The sequence below is a fragment of the Plectropomus leopardus genome, chromosome 23 (assembly GCF_008729295.1).
Source record: "Plectropomus leopardus isolate mb chromosome 23, YSFRI_Pleo_2.0, whole genome shotgun sequence".
Lineage (NCBI taxonomy): Eukaryota > Metazoa > Chordata > Actinopteri > Perciformes > Serranidae > Plectropomus > Plectropomus leopardus.
This window is the reverse complement of record NC_056485.1, coordinates 464727-489529: the sequence shown is the minus strand read 5'-3', so window position 1 is coordinate 489529 and position 24803 is coordinate 464727. Positions and strand designations below refer to the sequence as shown.

The 24803-nt window shown below is 42.7% G+C and overlaps 1 protein-coding gene across 1 annotated transcript in view; it reads right to left on the bottom strand.

Moving 5' to 3' along the window:
* sorcs2 (sortilin-related VPS10 domain containing receptor 2) overlaps positions 1-24803 on the bottom strand; it is a 353265-nt gene that overhangs the window by 83248 nt on the left and 245214 nt on the right. The window contains 3 exon segments of the mRNA XM_042512640.1: positions 4514-4704; positions 14447-14468; positions 17615-17650. Coding sequence (XP_042368574.1) covers positions 4514-4704; positions 14447-14468; positions 17615-17650 — 249 coding nt within the window.

Genomic DNA, 24803 nt, shown 5'->3' with positions numbered 1-24803 from the left:
CCAGCTAGAAAGCCTCTGGATTAACAGAGCAAGCTGAGGACCACCTTCATGGTACTTGTTATGGTACCTTGGTCAAACTTGCTTCATCGTAACAAAGGAAATGAAAAAAGACAAAAACTGTGAGGCAGACTGTGTTTTTTTTTTTTTTTGTACTTTAAAGTTAGTAAAGTGAAATGTAAAATCAGCAGTGGTGGAAAAAGAATTCCAATCTTTTACTTTTCTTTTACTGAAACACTGTTTCAAGTTCAAGTCCTGCATTCAGAATTTTAATTCAAGTGAAAGTATTAAGTATAAAATGCTAAAAGTATGTGATAATTCAGAATGGGCAATATAATTTTTATATATATATTATTATTTTATTATTGGATTAAAATTATTCATTCATTAATGCATTGATCCCATAAATGTTGCAGCTGGTAAAGGTGGAACTCCCCTTAATTACTTTATATATGAGTGGGTCGTTTAATTAATAGTAAGACATTATGCATATTTAGATTACTGATAAAAATACAAATAAACTAAAGTGAGTAACTAAAACTAAAGATTTAAATAACTTGTGAAGTAAAAAAAAATAATATTAGCCTCTAAGATGAAGTAGACCTTAGTCTAAGGACAGAGGGATGCCCTATGCTCTTAAGCCCTCTGAGGCAAACTGTGATTTGTGACAATAGGCTTTATAAATGAAGCTGAATTGACTTGACTGATTGATTTTACTGAAGCTGCTCTTACACAGAGATTGCAACAAAGCCCCCCCTTTATACCACCCCTGCATTTTTACACAGAACCAAATGACGGCGCCATCATTCTCCCCCAATGTGTGATTATACACTGCATCACTCCATCCAGCAATCAAAAGAGGCATGACCAGCAAGATGTTTACCAGCAAGATATATCAAATGCTACACTAGCCTCAAGTGTAACATATAATATATGCATGTCCAACACTTTCTAAATAGTAATAAAGGCATAACATGTCAGTCTCATTGCATCTGATCTCATCCTCTGCTAGGAGGATAAGGAGCTCCAGAGTTCATTGTGTCCCAGTTTGCAGACATTTATGGACGCTGTTCTTCTTTGTATTAGCTGCTAACTGCTAACAGCTGCCATAGTGTGGTCACCACCAAATCCGTCATCAACACATCACACCTCCCCACACATGATCATGTCTTCCAGATTTATGTTTCACACCTTGCTTCAGCACTGTTACTACTACTGTATGTCTTGTCCTGGCTGTGACACTTGATGACTTTGTCCCACCTTTCCGGGATTAGACATTACATAGAAAGGGGTGAGGTGAGTTGGGACCAGAGTGCAGAGTCACTGTCTTACACGCTTCTCTGAGCTTCTAGCACAGTCACACACCTATAATGTAAATGTTATAAAAACGGTGTCTGTCTCCCGACCACATCATTTGTTTAACCGCACACCTGGCTCATACTCTGAATTTCTATCTGAATTAACATTCACATGGATATTTATAGTGATAGCCTTAGTTCTGCTTTCTCCACACTTTTGGATTCAACTGGCTTCAGTCAGTGTGTACATAAACCCACCGCTACAATCACACCCTCAATCTTGTCCTTGCATACGGCATCGATATTGAAGATTTATTAGTCTTTCCTGAGATTCCTGCTCTGTCAGACCATTATTTAAACTATTTATTATTTTAACTTTCAATTTTTTATTACTCAACTACAAGCCTCTCAGTAAGAGTTACTATTCTAGATGTGTATCTGATTCTGCAGTGGCTAAATTTAAGAAACTGATTCCTTCTGCACTGACATCACTACCATGTCTTACTGAGAATACTCTTACCAACTTAAGTCATTTTCAAATTGACTGTCTTGTTGGTAATGCTACTGGCTCACTGCAATCAGCTCTCGACACTGTTGCACCCATCAAGAAGAAAATAATGAAACAAAGAAAATTAGCTTCATGGTTTAACCTCCAGATCCGCAAATTGAAACATCGCGAAAATTTGAAAGACACTGGCGTTTAACCAACCTGGAAGAGTTCTGTTTAGTCTGGATGGACAGTCTTAAAGTCTATAAGAAGGCCCTCCGCCATGCCTGGGCAAACTATTACTCATCATTAATCGAGGAAAACAAAAACAATCCCATGTTTCTTTTCAGCACTGTAGCCAGGCTGACTCAGAGTCACAGCTCCATAGAGCCTTGTATTCCTTCGGCCCTAAGAAGTGACGACTTTATGAATTTCTTTAATGATAAAATTATAACTATTCGAGATAAAATCCATCACCTCTTGCCCTTACCTGACCCGACCCTGGACACAGATAGCCTGGATATGGCAGCAAGGCCTGAAATTTAGTTGGACTGTTTCTCCCCCATTGACCGCCATCGACTCTACACTTTGATTTCTGCATCTTAGCCATCAACATGCCTGCTTGACCCCATCCCAACTAAGCTCCTTAAGGATGTTTTGCACTTATTGGACAACTCTTTATTAGATATGATCAATGGGTCTTTATTAACAGGCTATGTACCACAGTCCTTGAAGGTAGCTGTCATTAAACCTCTTCTAAAGAAGCCTACTCTCGATCCTGAGATTTTAGATTTTTATTTTTAAAATCTTTGAGAGAGTAGTTGCTCATCAACTCCGTGACTATCTCCAAGATAATAGTTTATTCGAGGACTTTCAGTCAGGCTTTAGAGTTCATCATAGTACAGAGACGGCACTAGCAAAAATTAACAACGACTTATTTATTGCTTCTGATACAGGTCTGGTCTCTGTTTTAATCCTATTAGATCTCAGTGCCGCATTTGACACTATTGACCATCAAATCTTACTGCACAGACTGGAACACTTAATTGGCCTTAAAGGAATGGCACTAGCCTGGTTTAAGTCAAACTTATCAGATCGTTCCCAATTTGTTCACACCAATGATCAACCCTCCCGCACATACTAAGGTCTGCTTCAGAGTGTCACAGGGTTCGGTGCTTGGACCAATCCTTTTTGCTTCATAAATGCTTCCTCTAGGCAACATAATTAGAAAACACTCTATAAATTTCCATTGTTATGCTGACGATATGCAATTATATCTATCTATGAAACCAGATGAAACTGATCAGCTATCTAGACTTCAAACTTTCAATGTCTTAAGGATGTAAAAGCCTGGATGAGCCGTAAATTTCCTGATTTTGAATTCAGACAAAACTGAAGTAATTGTTCTTGGCCCCAAACACCTCAGAAGCTCTTTTTCTCTAGATGGCATTACCTTAGCCTCTAGCACAATTGTACGGAACCTCTGAGTTTTATTTATTTGATGAAGATTCATCTTTTGCCTCCCATATAAAACAAACGTCAAGGACGGCTTTCTTTCACTTGCACAACATCGCAAAAATTAGACATATCCTGTCCCAAACAGATGCTGAAAAATTAGTACATGCATTTGTCACCTCTAGGCTGGATTACTGTAACTCCCTATTATTTGGTTGCCCAACAAATCTCTTAGGTCTTTCCAACTGGTGCAAAACGCTGCTGCTCGTGTTCTAACGGGAAGCAAGAAAGGGATTTTAGTTTCTTTGCACCGGCTCCCTGTGAAATCCAGGATTGAATTTAAAACCCTCCTCCTTACTTACAAAGCTCTAAATGGTCAGGCTCCATCCTATCTGTCGCAGCTCATAGTTCCTTACCAACCCTCAAGATCACTGCGCTCTGAAAATGCAGGGTTACTTGTGGTTCCCAAAGTTTCCAAAAGTAGGATAGGAACCAGAGCCTTCAGCTACCACTCTCCTCTCCTATGGAACCATCTTCCAGTTTCGGTCTGGGGAGCAGACACCATTTCAACTTTTAAGGATAGACTTAAGACCTTCCTCTTTGATAAAACTTGTAATTAGGGCTGGCTCAGGCTGCCTGGACCAACCCATTGTTAGACTGACATAGGTTTAACCTGCCGGGGGACTTCCTTTTGATACGCTGAGCTCTTTTTCCTTCTCTCAATGCCACCATCGGAAAATCATGCACGTCTGTTTACTGCATTGCCGTTTGCAAGCTTAGCTTAGCCTCAGTAGTTTAGCTTAGACTTACATCTGTGATAGCCATGTGGTACTGTCACTACCTGGGGCTCGCGATTACGGAGCCTGGGTCTGTTGAACTGCTCTACACTAATCCCGTTGCCTCTCGGGAGCATTCCTGCTCCCTTTATTCCTAGTTTTCCCAGATCCTGGCCGTAACCTTGGCTGTGCCTGACCGTGCTGTGGCTGTACTGATACTGTACCCCCCGCTTGCCCTGATCGTGGTCTGGTCCTGGTTGCACCGATGCTGTGATCTTGCCTTTGGACACCTCCCTATCAATATACGCATGAGACCCATCATCACCCTCAACATCATCATAGAGTGCAATTAATAATTTCAGGGCAGAGGGCAGAGGGCAGAGGGATGTCGTACACTGTAAAGCCCTCTGAGGCAAACCATTTTTTGTGATAATGGGCTCTATAAATAAAGTTGACTTGACTTGACTTGACAATGACCCCACTCCTCCACCCCTTCTCACCTCAAGTATGTCGATGAGAACATTTTCCTCTGGCTGCTTGGTGCTGCGAACATTTTGCAGGACGATGGAGTAGTAGACGCCCTGGGGGTCAGACTGGTACAGGTTATACGTGTCTGACTGGTACCACTCCTGGATGGCAAGGAAGACCTGGCTCTCATCCGTACTGACTATCTGAACATCCTGGGGTAAAGATGGAGGGGTGGCGGGGGAAAGAGAAGAGCGAGACAGAGTCAGTAAGTGTTTTTTCAATCAGTGGTGTTGGGAATTAAAAAATAATAGTTAAAATAGAACAGAAAACTAGTGAAACTGAAAGAATCAACATGAAAATGAATTGTGAAAACAGATGACAGATGATGAGAGTTCAGTGAGATCATGAAAGAAACAACATATGGAGGCAAAAACAGGAAAAAGATATCTGACAATGAAAAACAGAAGAAGAGGAAAACAAGGGAAACTGTAAGCCAGAAAACATACAGAGCTACAGTCGGAGAAACAATTAGAAGAGATAACAGCTTATTATAATAATTGGTTTTGGCATCTTGGAAAACTTGTTAGGTGTTGTAGTCATAGCTGGAGAGCCTCCAATGCAAATGGCTTCATCACTCATAAAAGACTGTAACAACAGCGCAAAGGGCAACTCAGCACTTTCTCCACGTTAGTGATTACATTAACATAACATTTGAAGATAAAGCCATCAGAGTGCAGAAGAAGGTGTGCCTCTAATCATTGATACTCTGCCATCATGCTCAGAAAAAAATTCTAAAGCTCAATTACCTTTAGATTTATGGTTGTGACTGAGGTATTGATGGCTGTGAACCAATTTTCATACTTATTAATATACTGTTTGTGAGTCACCCATGAAGCTGTGGGCATATTAATTATAATAAAAATTATGCTACAGTAAAAACTAAATATACCGCCCTGCAGTTGTATGCCTCCGTATACAAATCAATCTTCTCTTACAGTTTACATCCATGTCTGTGAAAACATGGATGCTTCAGACACATCTTCCCCCTGACAGCAAAGAATATCTCTACAAACAGCAAAGTGTCAAAATTTATGTCACTAATTCAATATCTGACCGAATGTCTCCCCTTCTGTTCCTGAGATATAATCTAAAGTAATGGCCAAAAAGTGTTTTCTGTAGACCTGTTTGACCTTCTGGATGTAAAATCTCATCACTTTATCATCATATCCTATTAAAGATTTATATTAATTTCCTCAAGATCTTCTGGAGATATTATGTTCAAGAAGAATGGTATGGATGCAAGGTCAAATTGAGCCACCTCTGGGATTCACCAGTATTTTCCTACCTAAAATGTAAACATACCTTTTGTCTGAATACATAGCATATTTATATAGGCTTTGATAGACAAGCCAGAGATTGTCAGAAACAGATATGTTTGAAGAGAGTGATAAAATGGCTAATCAGCTATGTCTGACTGCCAAGACATTCACAGAAGTTAGCTTAGGATCCAACACTGGAGTATCAGGGCCTTAAAGGAAACATCACTCCTCTCTCCATGATACACCACAAACATATTTCCCAAAAGGGGCATGGCAGTATGTTGATTGCTAATGGTGGGCACGTACTCTTAAGTTATGAATAATTATGATTCACCAACATGCGCACAATGGTAAGAACAAAATCATCCTGTATGCATGTGTCATAACTCAAATAATAATTCAAGTACATTTATGTTATTGTTCAGAGCAACAATGTTTCTACACACATATTAGTAAATATACCAATGTAGTTTGGTCAACAGGGGCTTCGTATAGCCTTAGCGTATTTTGTTTATTAGTTTAGTTTAGCTGAAGATGTTTTCCTGACAAATGAATGAGCTGAACACAGAATAACTCAAGTACTAGATATAAATATAAACAAATAAGCAGTGGATTATGGATACATAATGTAATAGGTGAGACCCGAACGGTAAAGAGAGAAAAATTAAGGACATGACATAAATTAGACGCAATGTCTTTCTATTGACAACATTTCCTTCTGTATTTGTGTTGCTTAATATTTGTCTTGCAACTTTTGTCTCATGTACTGTCCCTGTAAAGTCTTAGAACTACCTAATGGGGAGATTTTGGATGTCCATGAAAGTTTGGTCTGGAAAAGTTTATGTGTAAATACAGTCCCCCAAACAGAGATCAAATGGCAATTCTACAATTACATGAGGCCCCTACAATTCTAAAAAAAAGTGTAATATCATTGAAGCTCACTCCAGGTTTCTTTTAATAAACTGCACTAAACTACATCATTAATTAACCCCTTCTCCTTGCAACATTTCAGAGACTCAGGCAGTAAAGCGTATTCATTTAATCAAAAAAAAAGCCAGGTTTCCCCAGCATAATTGCCTCTTCAGTGAGCTCACCATCTCTCAGCAGCATTGACCTCACCTCCTCCCAGCACTAAACAGATCCCGTTAACCATGAAAATCCTTATCATGCCCCTCGCACATTATTCACACTAAATTCTGCCCTTGATACAGTCGGCCCACACATTTTACCCCTAAGAAAGACTTCACTGGCTGCTGGGTCCACTCGGGTTTTTGTAACACACCCTTTTGAGGATAAGATCACTTTTTGGTAATTCTAAGCACATTCTCAAAAAGCCCTATTGTTAAAGCTGAAAAAAATGGTGCAAGTGGTTGCAAACTGAATATGATGATTGATCTGATGTAGTGCTGTGAAAAAGTAAAGAAACAAATCCTTTGTATCAGTTCTTTTTAGAGTTCAGGTTGCTTGATCCAACTCAGCTCATATCCTAGTTATTACCACTACTACTACTACTTGGAGCCCTTTTCTACCAACACTGGACCAGTTCCATCCTGGCTCCTACTAATTTTTAATTGTTCAGAGCATTTTGACTAAAAAGCTAGCTAGAACCAAAATGCAGCAGGTTTTCCATAACAGTAAAAGGAAGTTGTTAGCACTCACCGATAAGCATTAAATATTGTTTATTCACACACAGCAGGCAAAAAACGGACGTGTTTCGGCACTGAGCTTTCTTCAGCGTTATTGTGCCACTGTGGGTGTGACCCTTATCAAACAGAGACCCAATGCCAATCAGTCACCAGCTGGTGTAAATCAACACATGAATTCCAATAAATAATACAAAAGTAGTGAACAAATTCATAATATGTCCAAAGTCGCAGCAATTCAAACTATGTACATACTAGTATCCCCAGGCTGTTCTGCTGCACCACAATTGTCCCCTGCGGGGCCACTTGAGGTGCCCTCGAGTCTGCCATCGCTATCTGTTATTCGTCATATTTTTTTTTTATTATTATTATGAGAAAGGGATTATTATTATTATAAGAAAGGGATAACAATAGTGTGGCTGCTGAAGCATCCACACTATTGTATTCCCTTTCTTTATTTAGTGTGGATTCTTCAGCAGTAGTTTTATGCCTTTTTCAGATGATTTCTGCGTTTATAATGGACAGGTTTTTTGAACAAGGTGACACCAGGCAGGACTTCAGACTGAGCAGAGTCTCTGGCAGTGCTGCTGGACCTTCTCCACCAGAAGCGGATACATGGATGGGGAGCCACAATAGAGACCTTGGTGTTCCTCTTCTGGCTGGCGAGTGGGGCGTCATACCGCATACCGCATCGTCCACCGAGTTACTGAGGAGGTGGTGACTCTTTGCCACAAAGTCATCTGCTTCCTGAAGACTGCAGAAGACCTGGCAACAGTAACTTGTGGATTTGCAGGCCTGGCAAGACACAGAGCTTTTATAAAAGCTGCTAGAGCAATCGACGGCTGCCATGTCAAGATCAAGCCACCAAGTGGCCCTGATGGTCACTGTTACAAGAACAGGAAACTGTTTGCCTCAGTTATCCTGCAGGCAGTTTGTGACCATCAGGGCTGCTTCATAGACACGTACGTGGGCTGGCCGGGTTCGGTGCACGACTCCAGAGTGCTCCAGCACAGCCCACTGTACAGACAGGCCATCTACCCTCCTCCAGGGCATTTCATCCTCTCAGACGGCGGGTACCCGTGCCTCCAACACCCACTCCCCCTCATCACTCCCTACAAGTGGCTGGTACAAGGTGTGGGAACCCAGTGCTTCAGCGGCCATCATTGCAGGGCGCACGCTATCATTGAGTGTGCCTTTGGAATGATGAAGACCAAGTTTCGCTCCATCTTCCTGCAAGTGCTGGAGGTGCACCATACCTTTGTGCCTCAGGTACGTCATCACTCAACAGGATTTCATTTTAATGGTGAAGTAGAGTAAATCAAAATTAATGAATTTTTTTTTTTTTCATTTCAGGTCATAACAGCATGTGCCATTCTGCACAACATATGCCTCGGAGCAGGAGACATCATGGCCCCACAGGATGAGCTGCAGGACGACATGCCGGAGGATGAGGGGGAGAACGGGTTGGGGGCTGTCAGTGGTACTCTGTGGCAGGACCAGCTGTCTGCGGAGGTGTCTGCCTCGGAGGAGGTTCACTCCGACTCCATCTTTAGTTGGCAAGTAAAATAATTTGAAGGCTGAAGTGTTTTGTAGAGTGTTTTGTTTGTTGAAATAATTTGTGGTGGGATGTGCTTTGTCTAAATAAAGGGGTGAAGTAGTACTTTGTTTGCACTTTGTTTAATTCTCACCTCTATCTTAAAAAATTCTTAGTGACATGGCAGCCTTCGACAGCCCTGCAAATCCAGTTGATGGACGATGTGGTGGACAGTGGAAAAAAGCATCCTCTAACACACTCTGGAGACCACCCCAGGTGATGTCCCAAGGACAGACAGAAGACACCAGGGTCTTCATTGTGGCATCCCATCCAGTCCAGCAGCACTGCCAGGGACTCCTGCTCAGCTTACACTGTAAATAGTTTTATTTATTTTGATAAGTATTATGTTTTTTTGTTAAACACCAAATAATTTGATGATGTAATCTGTAGTCATTTCTGTTGTACTTTTGTAAATAATTGTACATTTTAAGACTGTCACCTTGTCAATGGCTAGAAATGTTCGGATTTTTGTAAATAAAAGAAAAAAAATCAATCAATCCCAAGTCGTCCCTGAAAAGTCGCACTTGATGCCATTTGCAAACCATAAAGTTGTTAAGTTGTAAATACTAAATGAAATAGATAACGTGTTACAAAGTAACAATATTTTAATAAATACAACATAAAATCTTGAATGCGACAATGAACTCTACCAAAATAATTTCAACCAAAAACATAAACAATATAAAATAGAACTCAAATAATATTAACAAAAAAACAGTAAAAAAAAAAAAAAAAAAATAAATAAATCACAGCCTGTCCACCATTCTCTTGAGCAGAGAGAAGAGCCCATCCATTCTCTCTCTGCTCTCCTGTGCTCTCCTCTCCTCTGCACCCTCTGCAGCTTCATGTCCCCCTATAATCAAATTAAGGAGGCTATCCTCTCTCCTTCTCTTTCTCTTTCTCACTGGCCCTGGCTGGCTCTCCTCTTCCATCATCATCATCATCCTCATCCTCCTGGTCAGCCCCCATGGCACTTGGCCCTGGTGTGTCCTCAGGGATGGAGGCAATTAGGACAGGGGGAGCCATGGAAGGCCTCTGTCCTAACATCTCATCCATGAGGACAAACCAGGGCCAAGTTGCAGCGGTGAGCTTCCCGCTGACCCCCTTCCTGTCCCTGGATCTTTGCAATCTTAAGGCAAAGGAAATCAATCATGTCAACAGCAGCAATTTTCAGCAAGTCAATTTTATTTAAAAAGGCCATTATTACAAATCACAGTTTGCCTCAGAGGGCTTTACAGCATAACAGAGTATTTATTAACTTGAATGTGTAAAACTAATATAATTTATTTTTGAAATCATCATCCAAACCTGTACATACTTTGTATTTTTTTTTTAGGTTGTCCCATTTTTTTTTGCCTGTTGGGGCTTGACCTTCCCCTCCAGGCCCATTTTTTCCAGGATTGTTCTTAACACAGAGAGAAGAAAGAGAAAAGGCAAACACATGATCAGAATAACAGGGATGAAAAGATTATTCATATAAAGGTGACATCAGGACAGGCACAAAATCTCTCAATTAAACATTTACATGATGCCCTTTGGTCTTTAGGATTATTATTTTATTTTAGGCATTGTACAGTATTTGGGTTAATTTAAGTAACTTTAACATTCAATTTGTATATAATACAAAAGGGCTATTTATTATTGCCTTACCTCCATCTGACAGTGGCAGTGTTTTTGGCCCCGGTGAACAAATGGCCGTTTTCACCACGCAGCTTTATGAAGCTTTCAGTTTGCTCCTTGCTCCTTAAAGCAAGATGAAATGTAAAGCATGACAAACAGAAAAGCTCTTTTGTCGCAAAAATAATATTTTTTTTTTTTCTTATGAATATTATTTTAATTATATTGTATTAATCTAATATTCATTGCAAACAGTTAACTAGACTTTACAGTTGCACAGTTTAAATCAAGCAGGACTCAAAACTTTAATCTTGGTCCATTTATATACCTAATATTATGAAGCATAAATAACATCTCCACAGTCACAAGACCATATAAGTCAACCTCTGGACATCTGACAAATGAAAGCGAAGCTTTTAAGGCTTTACATCCAAAGGCTGAGAGCTCCTGGTATCAAGCTAAATGGGCAGCAGAGCCTCACTCAGCAGGTGGAGCTCTCCTCTGCTGCAGGCAGTACTGTGGGGCTACAGCGCCGAGCTGGCTCTACCTTCACATAGCTAGCATGCTAGGTGGCTACATGTTAGCATTACTAACGTCATGTATTATAAAAGAAATTATAAGGTTTTAAGGTCCCTCAAAGTTTAACATATCTGGCGTTTAATTTTCAAATGAGTAAAAACCCAATACTTACATTTAAATGTGAAATCTGCGCTCCAATCTCACTCTGCTGCCATAATCACAAAGGAGTTTTGAAAATAGCCAGCACGCAAGAAATCTTGGGAAATGGAAGGCCGCGAAGGATAGTAGTAGCGATGCATCCTCCAAAAAGAGGGAAAAGAAGGCCGCATTTGTGGGCTGCACAAAAATATAGCCTTCAAATTGCAACCAAATGCCTTTGCGCAGCGCGCTGTGACGTAATCGGCCTTCGAATGCAGCCTCCGTAGGATGCAGACCCTGAATTTGAACACAGCTACAGGTGCTTTAATCAGCAGGTCAGACCTCCATCAGCTCCACTTTGTTTCTGTAGTATTAATGCTATCACTGTCTGTCTCTCTCTCTCTCTTTGTCTGTCTCTCTGTCTTTCTGCCTGTCTCTGTCTTTCTCTCTCTCTCTCTCTGACTCTGTCTGTCCCTCTCGATCTGCATCTCTTTGTCTGTCTGTCTCTCTGTGTCATTCTATCTGTCTCTCTCTCTGCGTCTCTGTCTTTCTGTGTGTCTCTCTGACTCTGTCTCTCTTTCTCTTTGTGTCTGTCTCTGTATCTGTCTTTTTGTCTGTCTGTCTTCCTATCTGTCTTTCTGTCTCTCTTTCTGCCTGTCTCTGTCTTTCTTTTTTTCTGTGTATTTTTGTCTGTCTCTGTCTTCCTCTCTCTCTGTAAACCTTTTTGTCAGTCTCTGTCTTTCTACCTTTCTCTCTCTCTACATCTCTTTGTCTGTCTTTCTGTGTCTCTGTCTTTCTTACTCTCTGTGTCGAAAAACAGTGCCTTGCTGATGTGTGCATGTCTTCCTCGATACACAGATGCCTCCTATAGTGAACAGATTCAAACTTCCAGAAATTTAAGTTTGAAATTCCTTCTTTGTGTCACTTTCAGACATCAGGTGCTTCTAATCAGCAGGTCAGACCTTCATCAGCTCCTGTCTGTCTCTCTATCTGTCTCTCTCTCTTCGTCTCTTTCTTTATCTCTTTTTTCTCTCTATCTGTCTCTTGCTCTCTACCTCTTTCTCTCTATTTCTCTGTCTGTCTCTGTCTCTCTTTTTTCTTCTCTGACTCTGTCTGTCTTTCTCTCTTTCTGTTGATCTTTCTTTCTCTCTGTCATTGTTGCTCTCTCTCTGTCTCACTGTGTGTCTCTCTGTCTGTCTCTCTGTCTCTCACAGTGTGTCTTTCTGCTGTCTCTCCCTATGTCTCACTCTGTCTCTTTTTTCCTCTTTGTCCCGGTCTCTCGTTTTTTCTCTGTCTGTCTTTCTGTCAATCTTTGTGTCTTTCTCTCTCTCTCTCTCTCTGTCTGTCTCTCTGTCTGTCACTGTGTGTCTCTCTGCCTGTGGTTCTGTCTCTCACTGTGTGTCTCTCTGTCTCGCTCTCTCTCTCTCTATCTCACACTGTCTGTCTCTGTCTCTATACTTCCACTATGATCAGATAAGGGTATTCGGGGGCTGATGGTGAATGCTATCAGATAGGACGGGTCTGTAATGCGCCTCTGTCTCCTCCTTCTCTTTGTTTCTCCCTTTATGTCTCTGTCTCTCACTGTCTGTTTGTGTCTCTCTCTTTGTTTTTGTTTCTGTCTATCTATCATATACAGTGTATCTATAAATATGTCTCTGACTTTGGATTGCTGCTGTCAATAATATGTTTTGCCAACTTTAAATTGATGCATTTTGTATTCAAAACACATAACACGTTACTTAAAAAAAATAAAATAAAAAAATTCAAAATCACACCATTTATCATTGCCCAAAACTGTGACACAGGGGTATCAATGGAGTCACTCAGGGAGTCTCAAGGTGAAATATTTGTCCAGAAATGTCTTCAAATTAAATTTAAAAAAAAAAAGAAAGAAAAGAAGTCACATCCCAGCCACACTTACTCTCTGATAAATGAAATACAGTCCCTGACCATTGTCAAAACAGTGTATTTGATATTTCTGCACACTGGGGTCCCCAAACACCTAAACAGAATTTTAATTGCAATATCAAATATACAAATAATTTTTGTAAAGTAAATTAGGTTATTGTATAGTATGGGCTATAAGATATAATATTGACAGGGCAAAAAATGGTAACCAGAAGTACAGAAAAATAGAAGAAAATAGAAGCCCTCTCTTAGGTGTCTTTGTCTTTGTCTGTTTCTCTGTCTGCCTCATGTAATGCTCCTCGTAGTGATAGAAGTACTGTAACCTTCTCTTCTTCCAGAACTACAACTACTACTACAATGGCTAATGCTCATGCTACTAATACTAGTAATACTATTTCTCCCGTACTTTCTGGTCAGCTGCTACCTCTGCCTGCTTTAAGCTACAGAAACCATTTTAATGTCAAAATATTATGCTCTTCAATTACATTTATGCCTCTTATTTTATTTTCTACATTTTATGCCTAAAATATCAAACATTGATTATTTTAAACTTTTCAGTCGACATCAACTTCTTCCTATGACTCTCTTGCAGTTCAACTTGGAGCTTCTTCACTTAAAGCAGTTCAGCTTTCATTTCTGCCAGTTTTTCAGATGCTTCAGTCAATTTGTAATACATCTCTGCATTTTTAGCAATAAATTCATGCATTTTCAGCAATAAATTCATGCATTTTCAAACATACTCTCAAACTGATTTCAGCTGCAGGAAATGCATTTTCTAGTTAGTTATCCAAATCTTTATTCTTATTTCACCATCTGTACGTTTTTCGCCAGCTAACTAGTTCTGCATACTTTGTGCTATTTAAACCATTCAACTATCAGAATGTTCAGCTTGTTCAGGACATTATTGCTCTGACTTTTCTCATTTCTACTCTTTGTATTTTTTAAATATTAAGCTTTTTCTAAAACTTTTTTATCCCTTTTAAATGAATTTTTCAAATTCTCTTTAACCCACTTCTACTGCTTTCGCAGACTTTCAGCTAGAGACTCCATTTTTAAACAGGTCACAAGGCCGTCAACTCTTTTGGTATGATTCAGCTCTTTTGTATCTTTTACGGTTTTTGAATTTTGCCGATTTAAGTTTTTTGCTTAATTATTTCTGCGTTTATAATGGAATCAAATGGAGATGGAATGTTGAGTTCAGAGCACGTGACATCACTAACGAGCTCTCGCACTCTGGATATCTCTGTCTCTGCTCTTTCACAAGAAATTCTCAAGCAGTCTTCTGCTGCTTACAGTTAAAGGTCTTCATACACAATTTATAGGAAAATTGTTGAGGTCGGAAAGAACAAAATTTTCTAGTTAGGGTGTGGGAACCTATTACTATTCGGCGCAACACATACCCCACATGCATTAGCATTAAACGCGCGTATACTAGTACACCCAGGCTCTTCTACTGCACCACAATTGGCCCCACAGTGGCCTCTTGTAGTCCCACTGTACCACAAGAGGCCACTACACCCATATACATATTACACATGCACTTCCACACATATGTGAAATATTCAGAAACATCTTTGTCACTCACTGTTGCTGCTATCAGTAGGATTGTCACAATAACAAATTTTGCTGTACGATATATTGTCCCAGAAATTTAAAATTATTGCCATTTTCAGATGATTTTAAACTAAAATAATGATGATGGCATAATAATGCAAGTACACCCTTTCAAAGTTCAATAAATTTCAATTTCTAAAGAATATTTAGATTGGAATTAGAAGACATTTTTAATATCAAAAATGAAAAAACAAAACAACCAAACTCAAACAACGGACTCTCAGTCCCTGTTAACAAAAATGCACTTGAATAAAAACAAAACACAACAAAAAATAAATAAAATGGAAATACAAACCAGACAAAACAAAAATAAATAAATTGATTATCAGGTCTCTGTAAACAAAATTGTTCTTCATAAATAATATTAGGCTCAGACATAAAGAGCCATACAATCCTTAACAGGCAAAACAGGCAAAACTGCCGATTAGGACCTTTGTAAACAACATGTGCAAAATGTCACAGGGTGAAATGAACTGCTTCAGTCATAGCCACTATGGTTTGTGTGTATTGATATTTGTTTGGATGTGTGTATTTTGCTCCCCTTTTTAATGTGTGTTTTTTTTTGTAGAGGTGGAGCAGTTTTGCTCATTGCATGGACTAAACCTTGTGGACATTGACTTGGATAGTTTGCCCCTTGTCACCTCCTTTGTTTCCCTGTGATTGGTAGTCAATTAAGACAGCGGGTATAAAACAGCTGGGGATCATTAGGTTGGGTCTCTCTCTGGGCGTGCCAACCTGTGAGTCGGGCGAGGTGGACAAGACGGCGTGCTGCTGCTGGGCTGTGCTGTGCCATGCTGTGACGAGACGCTGCTGCTGCTGTGACGAGACGCTGCTGCTGCTGTGATACTGTGATGAGCCAGATATCTCGATAAGTAAAGGAACGAAAACCCGCCTGATCTGTGTAGCGTGTGTGAGTGGGCTGCTAAGTGTTGTGGTGCCCATCAGTAATTGTGACTTGATTGTTGCAGCGATACGGATCGACGACGAGCGGAGTGACGGAAGCAGCGCAGAGACAAGAACAGCTGACAGCCTACACGCCGACGCCAGACCACGCCCCCTGCCACCGAACACTCGTTGCTAACGGACTGAGTATAAAAAAAACTCTTGATGGACTAGACAGGAAGAAATGAGACGTTCAAGGACTACAGTACTTTTTAACCTCTTTTAATATTTTGTTAACTTAGTTATTTAATAACCTCTGCTCGGCTGACTTTTAGTAACTAAAACCCCTTGTTTTAAACCTTGTCTTTTTAAATAAATTGTAAAATTTGAACCTTCCTTTTGTGTCTGTGTTGGTGTGGCCCGGGGATATTAAGAACACTGTTTTGTCACAGCTTGTGACACAAACTTAACAACAAAACCACTCCATATAAATAAAAGCAGAAGCCTCAACAGGCCACATCCAAATCCATAGCTACTTCAGTCTGGCAGATTTCGAGCAAGAAATACCAACATCTTGACTCTGTGTGGCTTAAGGCAGGATCTCTCTGGAGTAGCAATGTTGCCAGCAGTGCTAAACATTCTTTCTGAGCTAGTGCTTGTTGCGCAAATGCACATGTATTTTTGAGCCAAGTTGGCCATCAAAGGATATCTTCTTTGATTGTCATGCCACCACATCAAGGGATTACAAGATGCATCAAGTGCAACTTCTTGGAGGAACTTGGTCAGCTCTGCATCAGCCTGCACTGTCATGGTGCATGCCTGCCTGCCTCCTCCTCCCCAGCTGCCAGTACTTTGACACTCACCCTCCCTCTGCTCCACTATACCTGCAAACCACGCCCACCTCCACAGCCTGCTCACCTCACAGCTGCAACTCGTCACCAATAAACCCAGCATATAAACCACTCCAGCACACTCACTCACTGCCAGATTGTTCTTCTGCACTATGCAAGACTTTCCAGCGTTCTTCTGCCAGATCTTCCGACGCCGACTCTGCCTGTCCCCGACCAACTCTCCTCGCCTGACTCCTTGTGTACCTACCTGCCTTCTGTCCCCGACCACGTGCTCTGTTTCGGCGTCTCGGAACCCTGACTGCTCTCCTGGTAACGTCTCCTCTGCCTGGCTTCGACAATCCTTCTGCTCTCTCCTCATCGGTACTGCTGCCACCGCGGACTGCTTTCCTGGTTACGGAACTCCTGCCTGCCCTTGACTAGGTGCTGATTCTCATTCCAGCCGCTTCACAATCGGCTGCGAACCAATCCAGTGAGAGCTGGAGGTCACGGCCTGATGAAGCCAACAGGACCACATTATCTGCAAAAAGCAGGGACCCAATCCTGAGGTCACCGAACCGGATTCAGGAAGTGGACAGATAACCAATACCAATAATGATACATCCAAGTTTTTCCCTGCCTAAGTTTAGTGATCATGAAATCATTTTTAATGTGCAATTCACTTTGTAAATTGCAAAAAAAAAAAAAAAATCACTTTGTGATAATGGCAGGACGGCTGAATTCTGGCCATTTTCAGTATTTCATCTTAAAGCCAATATCTGATGATGTGCCAATGTTATTGTGCATCCCTAGTGTTAACAACAGTTGGAAGCTTTTATATTTACATCATATTCACTGTTTAGGATAGTATTAGATTAGGTTAGAGTAGGTTTACAACAGTTTAGATTTATTTTAGGTCACATTATTTGTATAGTTTAGTTTGTTAGGTTAGTGTAAAGCACAGTAGGACAGTTATCAAGACAACATATTAATTTTGCCATTGTTAAAAGTTAAATACTGTTATTGAAATTAATATTTTTGCCAATTTTTTCTTATTTTGGGTATCCTTTACCACCTCTACATTTTTACGGTAAGTTACCTGAAACCTCTTTTCAAGACCAGTTCTTATAAATACGATATTTTTTTACACACATGGCACATGTTGTAGCCACTTCAGAACTTATCTAACTATATCACTGATACACTGTCACCCAGTCCAGAAATGTTCTTATTCAGTTTGTCTGAATGTTTTTTTAAAAAAAGGGGGGCTGCACAGTAGACAAAGATCCATGATTATTATCCACTAATAGACTTAACATTTTTTGTAAGAATTATATTTCATCATTGTTTTTGTTTTTTTTAAAGATGCCAAGGAAGGGGAAGAGATCCCAGGCCCAAAAAGTATGCTGGACAAGGCTCGACCTGGGAGATTCAGTGCTAATCAGTCCATCCAGTTTCAACAAACAGGTATCTAAGCACCCCTCCCTGAGCTACCACCTTATCGCGGTGGAGGGGTTTGCATGTCCCAGTGATCCTAGGAGCTCAGTTGTCGGGGGCTTCATGCCCCTGGTAGGGTCACCCATGGCAAACAGGTCCTAGGGGAGGGACCAGACAAAGTCTAGCTTACAAGACCCCTATGATGAAGACAACAAATGGTCCAGAGTTTCCCTCTCCCCGGACATGAGTCACCTGGGCCCCCCCCCCGGAGCCAGGCCTGGGGGTGGGGCTCGATGGCAAGCGCCTGGTGGCCAGGCCTTTACCCATGGGGCCCGGCCGGGCACAGCCCGAAGAGGTGACATGGGTCCTCCTTCCCGTGGGCTTACCACCCGTAGGAGGGGCCATAGGGGTCGGGTGCCATGTGAGCTGGGTGGCAGCCGAGGGCGGGGATCTTGGCCGTCCGATCCTCGGCTGCAGAAGCTAGCTCTGGGGGTGTGGAATTTCACCTCTCTGGTGGGGAAGGAGCCTGAGCTGGTGCGCAAGGTTGAGAAGTTCCGACTGGATATAGTCGGCCTCACCTCGACGCACAAGCGTGGGCTCCGGAACCAGTCTTCTCGAGAGGGGATGGACTCTCTTCCACTCTGGAGTTGCCACTGGTGAGAGGCTGTACGTTGGAGTTTACCCCGCTGAATGAGAGGGTAGCCTCCCTCCGCCTTTGGGTTGGGGGATGGATCCTGACTGTTGTTTGTGCCTATTGTCCAAACAGCAGTTCAGAGTATCCACCCTTTTTGGAGTCCTTAGAGGGGGTGCTGGAGAGTGCTCCTTCTGGGGACTCCCTCGTTCTGCTGGGGGACTTCAATGCTCACGTGGGCAATGACAGTGAGACCTGGAGGGGCGTGATCGGGAGGAATGCCCCCCCTGATCTGAACCCGAGTGGTGTTTTGTTATTGAACTTCTGTGCTCGCCACAGATTGTCCATAACAAACACCATGTTCAAGCATAAGGGTGTCCATATGTGCACTTGGCATCAGGACACCCTAGGCCGCAGTTCAATGATCGACTTTGTAGTCGTATCGTTGGACTTGCAGCTGTATGTCTTTGACACTCGGGTGAAGAGAGCTGTCAACCGACCACCACCTGGTGGTGAGTTGGCTCCGATGGTGGGGGAGGACGCCGGTCAGACCTGGCAGACCCAAATGCATTGTGAGGGTCTGCTGGGAACGTCTGGCAGAGTCTCCCATCAGAAAGAGCTTCAACTCCCACCCCTGGGAGAGCTTCGACCATGTCCTGGGGGAGGTGGGGGACATTGAGTCCGAGTGGGCCATGTTCTGTGCCTCCATTGCTGAGGCGGCCGACCCGTGCTGTGGCTGTAAGGTGGTCAGTGCCTGTCGGGGCGGCAACACTCAAACCCGCTGGTGGACCGGCACCCGGTAACCGGTAACCGCTGGTTACCGGGTGCCGTCAAGATGAAGAAGGAGTCCTATTGGGCCTTCTTGGCCTGTGGGACTGTTGGAGGCAGCAGACAGGTACCAACAGGCCAAGCGGAATGCAGCGGCGGCAGGGCGTGGGAGGAGTTCGGTGAGACCATGGAAAACGACTTCCGGACGGCTTCGAAGAGGTTTTGGATCACCATCCGGCGTCTCAGGAGAGGGAAGCGGTGCTCCGTCAACACTGTGTATGGTGGGGACGGGGCACTGCTGACCTCGACTTGGGACATTGTGGATCAGTGGAACATTGCGTGGACATCGGGGGCAGTGCCCTTGGACTGGCAGACTAGGGTGGTAGTCCCTCTTTTTAAGAAGAGGGACCGGAGGGTGTGTTCCAACTACAGGGGGATCACACTCCTCAGCCTCCCTGGTAAGGTCTATTTGGGGGTACTAGAGAGGAGGGTCCGCCGGATAGTCGAACCCCGGATTCAGGAGGAGCAATGCGGTTTTCGCCGCGGTCATGGAACTGTGGACCAGCTCTGGACCCTTGGCAGGGTCCTTGAGGGTGCGTGGGAGTTTGCCCAACCAGTCCACATGTGCTTTGTGGACTTGGAGAAGGCATTTGACCGTGTCCCTTGGGGAGTCCTGTGGGGGGTTCTCCGGGAATATGGGGTTTCGGACTCCCTGTATGACCGGTGCCAGAGCTTGGTCCGCATTGCCGGCAGTAAGTTGAACTCGTTTCCGGTGAGGGTTGGACTCCGCCAGGGCTGTCCTTTGTCACCGATTCTGTTCATAACTTTTATGGACAGAATTTCTAGGCGCAGCCAGGGTGTTGAGGGGGTCCGGTTTGGTGACCTCAGGATTGGGTCTCTGCTCTTTGCAGATGATGTTGTCCTGTTCGCTTCATGAGGCCGTGACCTTCAGCTCTCACTGGATCGGTGTGCAGCCGAGTGTGAAGCGGCCGGGATGAGAATCAGCACCTCCAAATCCGAGGCCATGGTTCTCAGGGTGGAGTGCCCCCTCCAGATCGGGGATGAGATCCTGCCTCAAGTGGAGGAGTTTAAGTACCTAGGGGTCTTGTTCATGACTGAGGGAAGGATGGAGCAAGACATCGACAGGCGGATCTGCAGTCTGCAGTGATGCGGCCTCTGCTCCGATCTGTCGTGGTGAAGAGAGAGCTGAGCCAAAAGGCAAAGCTCTCGATTTACCGGTCGATCATCGTTCCTACCCTCACCTATGGTCACGACCTTTGGGTAGTGACCGAAAGAACAAGATCGCGGGTACAAGCGGCCGAAATGAGTTTCCTCCGTAGGGTGGCTGGGCTCTCCCTTAGAGATAGGGTGAGAAGCTCGGTCATCCGGAGTAGAGCCGCTGCTCCTCCGCGTTGAGAAGAGCCAGATGAGGTGGCTCGGGCATCTAATTAGGATGCCTCCAGGACGCCTCCCTGGTGAGGTGTTCAGGGCACGTCCCACTGGTAGGAGGTCCCGGGGAAGACCCAGGACACGCTGGAGAGACTGTGTCTCACAGCTGGCCTGGGAACAACTCGGGATCCCCTGGGAAGAGCTGGATGAAGTGGCCGGGGAGAGGGAAGTCTGGGTTTCCTTTCTTAGGCTGCTGCCCCTGCGACCCGACCCCGGATAAGCGGAAGAAAATGGATGGATGGATGGATGGAGGTATCTAAGCAATTCATACACAGCTTTCTGCTGCATTTCACACAATGGTGTGTGTGCAGTAAAAATACAATCTTTGTGTAAGTTCATACTGTAAGCTTCATAAACTTGGTGTTATACCATATCCAAAGGTTATAACACCTCCACCAGCCAAAATATGCTGGCATATGGAGAATGCACCCAGCCCCTCAAATTCTCCAGCAAACAAGGTGATTTTTTTTTTAGAACCAAACCTTGATATTTTAATTGGCAAGTGGCTACAGGGATTGACATCATGTAAAACTCTACTGAATAAATTTGTATCATGTGTCATCAGCTTCCCAGAGTACAGTCATATCCACAGCCAAGAAACAGCTGGATGACAAAAGATGCACCCTCCTGTTCTCGCTCTCCAGCTAAAGAGGTAGCTTTTTTTCATTACACAGAGGTACATCTATACAGTATTTATTGTCTTGAGTTAATTTTGCATCCTGTGTTAGCAGATGGCCCAACAACCAGCCCAAAAACAGACACCTTCAAGAAGCTTCTGGATAACGGATGCACCCATCAGCATTCATTGTCCACCTAAAAAGGCAGGCTTTTCTCTCTTGACAATTAAGACACAGGACAGAAACACTGTATATATTTCATACACATTAATGGCAACCCATCTTTAAAATATTCACAACCAAAATAGCAACAATTACAGTTAAAGAGACTTCATATTCTTCATAGTGGGGTTGTATGAGGTACTTATCCATAGTCAGTGTATCACATACCATACATGTCAGTTGGAAAAACCAAAATTTGGCAAAGTAGGCTCAAGTGTGACAGGAAAGCTAAGAAATATACTGCTGTGGATGGGGGTCGGCAAAACAGTTCCACCTAAAAACCTATCACTCAAGTGTATGCCATATTCACACTATTCCCCGCCTCACCTCCCCATCAGACTGTTACTGTGGAAAGTCTTCAGTTTCTCATCTATGCTTTTGTTAAAGCCACCAGACTTCATTAATAAAAACAGTAATTTTAGCTCCTTGAACAATGGAGTTTCTCCTCCACTGCTGCTTTGATCAGTTAGTTTGTGTTATTGTGTGACTTTGGTGAATTTATATGAACACTTTTAAAAGCCACAGTCACACATTAACACAAACACAATAACTCTGTGTGGCAGTGGTAATCCAGCAGCTCCTGTGTGCAGTGATGTTTAAAATGTTTTGGGTTTTTTTCAATGCAGTCAGCAAGGTAAAGCAGTAAATATTGTTTTTTTTTAGGTTGCTAAAATGGGTTGTGCTGCTGAGCCCTTCACAGCAGCAGATTACGTAGTTTTGTTGGCTTTAGCCTACTTAGCCAAACTGAGTCATGCCACAAACCATCTACTGTATGTAATATACTGCCTATGGATAAAAATCCCATACACCCCCACCACAAAATATCTAAACCATCCCTTTAAAGATATGAAAAGAAACTCCTACAAAGTCACCCCTGACTTAAGTACATGACAGCCCCTTAAAGGTACCTTGTGTGGGATTTAGGGACAACAACCAGGAGTAGAATATAATATATTGAAGCCATATTTATATATATGTAGTTTTCAGTTTTTTATCCCCCAAAGATATGAATAGTGGTTTCATACCTCATTTATGTACATAGGGGAAGGGTTTTCAGCCATAGATTCTGTCATGTACCAGCACGTCTCTACAGTAGCTCATAACAGACAAACAAAATACTGGCTCTAGGTAAGGCCATTCACGTTTTTGTCAAGTCAAGTCAAGTCAATTTTATTTACAGAGCCCATTATCACAAAACATGGTTTGCCTCACAGGGCTTTACAGTGTACAGCATGAGGGATCCCTGTTCCAGGACAGACAGACGTGCAATAGATATCGTAAATAACAAATGAAATACAATAATGGCAAAAAGAGGGAAGGAGAGGGGGAAAGAGGGGGAGCGAGGGGGACAGAGGGGGAGAGAGGCACAGCAATAATAGAAACAGATGCATGTCATATTACAATAACAATAGGTGTGAAATTATTAATTGCACTCTATGATGATGTTGAGGGTGATGATGAGAGTCTCATGCATATGTTGATAGGGAGGTGTCCTAAAGGCAGGGTCACAACATCAGCACAGCTATCACCACGGTCAGGGACAGCCAAGGTTACGGCCAGGATCCAGGAAAACTAGGAATCAAGGGAGCAGAAATGCTCCCGAGAGGCAACGGGATTAGCGTAGTGCAGTTCAACAGACCCAGGCTCCGTAATCGCGAGCCCCAGGTAGTGACAGTACCACATGGCTATCACAGATGTAAAGCTAAGCTGAACTACTGAGGCTAAGTTAAGCTTGCAAACGGCAATGCAGTTAACATGCATGATTTTCCGGTGGCGGCATTGAGAGAAGGCAAAGGAGCTCAGCGTATCATCGGAAGTCCCCCGGCAGGTTAAACCTATATCAGCCTAACTATGGGCTGGTGCAAGCAACTTGAGCCAGCCCTAATTATAAGCTTTATCAAAGAGGAAGGTCTTAAGTCTACCCTTAAAAGTTGAAAAGATGTCTGCCTTCCTGACCGAAACTGGAAGATGGTTCCATAGGAGAGGAGCATGGTAGCTGAAGGCTCTGGTTCCTATCCTACTTTTGGAAACTTTGGTAACCACAAGTAACCCTGCATTTCAGAGCGCAGTGATCTTGAGGGTTGGTAAGGAACTATGAGCTGCGACAGATAGGATGGAGTGGTCTTTGTGTTGGTCACCGTGGTAAACTGCCCCTCAGTGAGGAGAACTGTAGAAAAAACACTGATTTATTTAATTGTTTTTATTGTGAAACTGCTGTATTTGAGATCTCTGTGCATAATTCTTCTCAAGTTAAAACTTGAAGGTATGAATCACAGACAAAAAATGAGCAGAAATGGTCCTAAACAGTGTTTGAGAAACCTATTTTGAAACACAAAAGTGCTTCATTCAGTGTCCCTTTGGGAAGAAAAACACCTCAATTGATAATTTGCCTTCATGCTTGGCTCATTGGACAAGTTTCAGCTGGTTGAAATCTGCAATCCTCACTACTTGATACCGCTAAATCCTACACACTGTTCCTTTAAGCATAATGTTCAAAGCTAGACTGCACTTACAGCTACATATGTTGAAGAAACTTGTATTTTTGTGTGTGTAAGAAGAAAAACATAATTAATTAAATGTAGCAATAATATAATAGTAACAACAACAACAATGATAATAATAATGATAAAACCATCATACCACACATTCATCAGCTTCCCAACCTGGCACACGAAGAGCCACAGACTGAGGGGCACAGAAGCAAAACTCAAGGTTTTCAGTCTGTGAGGGCAACTCATTGTCAGAGTAATTGGAGATATGATGAATTCTCAAGAAATCATCAGTGCACCTGTATGGCTTTCACATTTCTGGCTTACCACAATGAAGGAACACGGTTCGCAACAGCCGACCTTGACAAAGTGCTTGAATGGGGTGATTCACTCTATGTAGGTATCAAAGCCGAGCTTCAGTTGTAGTTGAAATCAAACCTTTCAAGATGACAACCTGACAATAGAGGAGATGCCAAAGCAAGTTCTGACAGACAGAAATCTTGTGCAGATGTCCTCTGTGAGGTGTGGATACCTGACAGCTGAAGAAGAAGGCCTTGTTGGATGGTTGACTCTTGCCGAGCAACTCCAGTGTCTGTCAACAGGTGTCAGCCATGCTTTACTCATGGTGTCTCCCCAGTGCATTGCAGT